Source organism: Triticum aestivum, chromosome 6D (genome assembly GCF_018294505.1).
Source record: "Triticum aestivum cultivar Chinese Spring chromosome 6D, IWGSC CS RefSeq v2.1, whole genome shotgun sequence".
Classification (NCBI taxonomy): domain Eukaryota; kingdom Viridiplantae; phylum Streptophyta; class Magnoliopsida; order Poales; family Poaceae; genus Triticum; species Triticum aestivum.
The window spans coordinates 14,172,672-14,178,671 of NC_057811.1; the positions used below are offsets into that span (position 1 = coordinate 14,172,672).

The 6,000-nt window shown below is 43.8% G+C and overlaps 1 protein-coding gene across 1 annotated transcript; it reads left to right on the plus strand.

The window, feature by feature from the left end:
• The first annotated feature begins 1,629 nt into the window (after positions 1-1,629).
• Positions 1,630-2,670, plus strand: LOC123143087 (transcriptional-regulating factor 1). The gene is made up of 2 exons (XM_044561882.1): positions 1,630-2,134; positions 2,241-2,670. Exons 1-2 carry the CDS (start codon positions 1,714-1,716, stop codon positions 2,420-2,422), a joined length of 603 nt encoding a protein of 200 aa, XP_044417817.1. The 5' UTR covers positions 1,630-1,713; the 3' UTR covers positions 2,423-2,670.
• The last annotated feature ends 3,330 nt before the right edge of the window (positions 2,671-6,000 follow it).

The following is a 6,000-nucleotide window of genomic DNA, read 5'->3' on the forward strand; positions in this document are numbered from 1 at the left end:
GCGGTGTCACGGTGAATAGGCCGCGCGGGGCCGCTTCGAGGAAGAGCCTGCCTCCTCGTGGTCATGCTTCCCGGCCTTCCTAGGGATCCACTTCCACGACATTTGCGCCGGCTGTGGGCGGTGGCTAGTGTTGGTTGTCGGCCTAGAAGGGGAGGGGGGAGATGGACGGAGAAGAATGGGCGCGCGTGGAACGGGTTACCCCCCCCCCCCCCCCCCCCCCTCATGCTTGCATTTAAAAAGGAATGACTCGGCGGTAGTTGGGCCACTGGCGCATGAAGCCGGGGCGGACGAAAGGCCAAATTTACGGTGGAGTTGTGTCCCCACGGACAACATGCATACATATTTGCGAAATGGGTCACCGCACTGGGCCGTGTCTTTTGCCCACATGGATCTAAACGACCCATCTGGACGAAATGGGTCTCATTGTTGGAGTTTCCCTTAGAGAGTGTGCATGGTACACATGTATTATACTCGTTTTTCACCAAAGAAAGAATGAAGACTAAAAACATGTACACATACTATATGTTTGTAAATCTTGGAGAACGGTACCTTCTATGTTTAACAATTTTCTAAATAGAATGATTAATTTCTGCTAGTCGGACTGCTTATCGGGTCAAGATTAAGATTTGACTTAAAGAAAGGTTAAGCGTCGACTAGGAAACAAAAAGAGACAATGAGAGAATTTCTGTCTACATGGAGAGAAAAGGATATATGTACCATCAATTTGTCTTTTTTGCTGAGAGCTCCTCATTTGTCCAAATGATGTGAAAATTGGAGCGGACCTCATGCATCAAATTGTCTACAGCACAAAAGAATTTGGTATTTTTTTGAATTTCTCTAGTATTAATTTTGATTTTTTTTCGTCGGCGCGGGTGCAGAGATAGATTTTGGCAATGGAGTAGGGTGTCTCGGTGCCCAGGTTCATCTGCACCCGGTTAGAAAATAATTCGTAAAAAATTCACAAAAATCAAAAAATTCCAAAAGAAACTTTGTGCGGTAGACAATTTGATGCGTGAGACACGCTCCAAATTTCATGTAATTTGGACATCTGAGGAGCTCTCAGCAAAAAAGACAAACCGGGCCAAAACAGTACATGAACAGTAAACATTTTTACATACCCTTAATTTGTCTTTTTTGCTGAGAGCTCCTCATTTGTCCAAATGATGTGAAAATTGAAGCGGACCTCACGCTTCAAATTGTCTACATCACAAAAAAATTGGAATTGTTTGAATTTCTCTAGTATTTGTTTTGATTTTTTTCGTCGGCGCGGGTGCAGATGAGCTCGGGTGCAGAGATGGATTTTTGCAATGGGATGCACTTTCTTTTTAGAAGACGAGCATAATTCCTCTCAAAAACAAAAGATGAGCATAATACAGGTCTTGTTACAAGGTAAACAGGTGAAAATAACATTGCCTAGCTAGCTTCCTACGGCCAGGTAGCCAAATGCATTCATGCGCGACGCATGTGAAGCTGGCGCGAGCAACTTAGGCACGGAGGTACCCAAATGCATTCATGCGCGGCGCATGTGAAACGGCCACGCGCAAATTAAGCATGGAGTTGGAGGTACGTATAGCTGCCGGAGCCGGACGCGTTCAGGTCCCATCCCGCGAACAACCATATATACCACCTCCTGCAAAGCCAGCCACACCCCATCCATCTCCATCCCCAGTCCCCCACACACCTCACCAGGGTAGCAGAGCTAGCATAGTCTCCATGGCGGCGGCCAAGATCGCCATCCTCCTGGTCGCGGCCGCGCTCTTGGCCGCGGCAGGGGCGGCGGACCCCCAACCCCCGCAGCTCTCAACGGAAGCCCAGTGCTGGCCGTGCTACTCCTCCTGCATGCACACGTGCGACGACGGCCACGGTGGCACCCCCGCCCCCGATGTCGTCAACTCTACCGATGGCAGTGCAGTTGGTGTACGCTCCGCCGTCGGCACTCTCGCTGCCATCCACAAAACCGAGGATGGTTCAGGCGCCCCCATTGCCGACGGCTACGACGAGAAAGGTGGCAACAAAGGTGACGGCGAGGAATACTTCGAGTGCAAGAAGAAGTGCATCGTCTGTTGCTACAAGGACCTGCCGCCGGTGTGCTACAAGATGTGCGTCTCCCAGACCTGCCTCGCCCTGCCACCATGTATGTGTATATATACCACCCTCCAAACAAGTAACATGCATCTTACGACTCTTATAGTATATGTGTACGTAGTATATAACCAACACGGCTGCCTTTGGTTTTACAGGTAAACGAGGGGATTGCTACAAAGCATGCGGGATCAAATGCTTCCACAACCAGCCGACGCCCACACCTCCTAAGCCCATGCCACCGCCGCCATCACCCCCGAAGCCCATGCCACCGCGGCCGTCGCCCATTCCACCGAAGCCATCCCCGCCGAAAGCCGCTGCCAAAGCCACTGGCTACTAGCTGTATCTGTGTCGAGCAACACTAGCAACAACTGATGGGTGTACGCGACGAGGTCTATGCACACATACATTCAAATAGAAACTCGCCATATTTATAGCACAACACATAAATACAGGGACTACATGAATATATGATGGCGCCCTATATGATTGCTACATTTTTTTTCTTACGACAAAGGATGAATTTTATTTACTCGCTCCATCCATATATATAGGGCCTAATATGTTTTTCGAGATTGCCTTTGACTATCGATAAGATTAATAGTATATGAGATGTATAATGTGAAAATTATATCATTGAAAACTCCTTTCACGTATGAATTTGATGGTATGCTTTGTGTAACTTGCATGTCATATATTATTGCTCTAACATGTGGTTAAAGTTAGCCTCGAAAAACACATTAGGCCCTGTATAGATGGATAGAGGAAGTACTCAAAATGAAGGATCAAGTGGATACAAACATAGTGAGCGCACACCCGCCCTCGTCATTGTTAGGAAGCCCACAACCAACACAAAGGCACACATATACCTAAAAGATGCCGGCAAAGAGCAAAGTCATACAAGAACAAAGCTATGCCTAACCGAGAAAAAAAGTGATCAAAACAGTGATCGACAAAGTACTACAATGACCATATCCGCACCAACCATCTCTTTGACACAATGATTGCTACATATGGACATAGATCATTCCATACGATTACTCGATAAACAAATAATCCATCAGCTCTAACTAAACTGGGTATAAATCATGCACTACAGGAAAATTATAAGCTGCCATGTGTCGAGTTGTAAGTCGCCCGTAATTTTAGGGCAATCGGCTCATAAGAGTTTAAGCCGAGTATTACAAGAAGAACACACGGCAACAAAAATGATCTCGGTTTAAATAAACATAAGCCGAGAGGAGCCAAGAAAAAGGTTAGCATATACTATAAAAGATCTCGGCTTACAGACGTTCCTTGTCACGTGGCCATCATCGGCGCGCTTAACATCTACTATAGCAACGTTCGGTATAAGCCGAGTACACTACGTCTTCGTCTGGCTTATATTTTCACTTTAATTTTTAAAACACAAAACCCTTCGCCTCCCTTAAAAGCAGAGTGGCCGCGTTCTCGGCTTCTATTTGGATTATATAGGCCGCCTGGCCGTTCTCGGCTTGTACGCATGTGCCGGTGACACTACCAACCAGTGGCGGTGCCCGGATCCAAACGTTGTGATGTCAAGATTTTTATAACAAAAAATTGTACACAAAAATAATTTTATCTTTTTATTGAGGGTGCTTTTATTGACTCAAAATGTAGCATCAAGTAAATACAACTCATGATGAGCAACACCCAGCCTCTGCATAACTAAAATGCATATAGCCAAACCAACAGTCTAACAATAGAAAACTGAAAACCGACATATCGGCAACAGAAGAGTCATATGACTAAGGGTGGAAACGGATCGGATGCGGATCGGATAGTGCTCTTACCACTTCCATTTTCATATTTTCAAAACGAATACGAATCCGAATATGGATGTTATCGGATACGGATGTGGCTCGGATATTATTCGAATACAGATACGTATTGGATATTTTCTTGATTCGGAACGGATATGAATAATATCAACATATTGCTTAAGTAAATTAGTCGATAGCTATGTGACCTGAAATAATCAACTTGTGACATACAATAAGTCAATGATAAATAGGTTTATGAATAAATACTACTGTAATGCATAATAATTTATAAGTTTAATCATATAAAGAGTAAAATTTGACCACTTATTTGGCATTTATGTTGGATAATTGGATTGGGTCCAAATTTTGAAAATTACCTCTCATAATCTTATTCGGATACAGATATATCCACTTCCAAATCCATATTTGTGTCAAAATCTCCTACCATATTTTATTTTTTATTTGTTTAATAAATTCGGATACAGATAATTTCCATTTCCATTTTGGTTCGGATGCCGCTGTTTCGGATACGAATAGGCATTTTCTCGAATACGAATATCGGATATTTCGGATTATCCGCTACCACTTTCCACCCCTACATATGACCGATGGCCCTTTCGATTATGCATATTTTGATATGTATGCATAAGAGCGATATTATTGAGAAAAATGACATCTAAAACCTCAATAATACCCTATCTCTTACTTCTAGTTCCCAGTATTCATTTTTTTGCGATGAAGTTCCTAGTATTCATTGTGAGAGAAAAAAATTAAAAGAGGAGGAAGATAAAACTTACCAATAAAAGGGGAAGGGCCTCGAATGATGACTAACGGTGCATCAAGAACGCTGCCGGCTAGCCGAAGGTTGATGTTGTTGGAAATATGAGCAATTTACCATATGCTTTTATTAACAAAACTAGTAGATAAAACATGACTATTGTAATAGAGATGAAACAAGTCATGTAATCTATCAAAGTGTGGCATCTGCACATGTGAACCAGAACATAACATATGTATATAGCCGAGGCTAGAACAAGAAAATGATACAAAGACGTACGGAGCAGAGCGGCAGAAGCACCGGTCTTGGGGTCGATGTCCTTGCCATCCATGTCGTTGAAGAGGTTTGCTCGTTCCCGCAACCCACCGCGCGTTGAGCCGAGGCGAGCGGTGGAGGAGGAGCGCGCGTGAATGTCCCTCTTATTCTCATGCTCATACATGTGGGGAAACAACCTCCCTTAAAAGAAGGTCCAACTCCTACCAAACTAGCAATGTGGGAGTAAACTTTAGTTTCATCTCTTGCCTTGCACGAATTGGCTGAGTGAGCCTCTAGAATTTATTAGGAATTTCTGAAATTGTTATTGAGCTGACCCAAAATAGATTAAACTCCGGCAGATGTGACTAACACCCATATCAATGGTCGCACCTAAGTTTTCTATTTTGGTGAGATTTACACGGGAAGATGAAACAACTGAGAAATCCAACTGTGAATGGATAAATCACGGGATTAGTGGATCAACCAATCAGGTAGTTGTTAGGGCTTCCTTTGCTAGTTTGCTTCTGTTTACCCAGCCAAACGTTGCCCAAACCAGATGACAAGTGGCCCTTGTAGTCAATTACCAGAATTTGTTTATTGAGCAGCTGAGTACGCATGCATATGGGGTCTTTCACTTCCCAAATCCCTGTGTAGTCAAGCGACTACACAACCACAACCCGGCTTCGCCCCTGCTCAAATGATCAGTATGGTCAACTAGAGGAGGGGGAGGGGGGATGAATAGGCGTCTAATCGTTTCAAATCTCTTTTCTAATTTTAAGGGATACAACAAGAATAAAAATTGGTTAGATATGCAACTAGAATTTTCTCTTCGAAAGGTAGGTTAAAATCCCATGCTTCTACATCATTATGATGCATACATCTAGTTTTATTTGTTATTATGGAGAAACACCTACGATTAAGTTGACTTCTTCTATAGCTACGTCTTCAAGAAGACAAACGTCCTTGCGCCATCATTGCCTTGTCCGGCCGGAGATGGCCAAGACAAGAATTTTCATCCTAGTTTCCGATGCCTGCCAATGAAGACCAGCACAATCGCAAAGCTACTAGAGAACGCCTTCAATAAGGTAACGATGCAAGTTCTGT

Excerpts from the sequence above, each read along its gene's own strand:
- LOC123143087 (XM_044561882.1), top strand. The coding sequence starts at position 1,714 with ATGGCGGCGGCCAAGATCGCCATCCTCCTGGTCGCGGCCGCGCTCTTG. Across the intron at positions 2,135-2,240 it reads CTGCCTCGCCCTGCCACCAT|GTAAACGAGGGGATTGCTAC; the intron begins GTATGTGTATAT and ends TTGGTTTTACAG.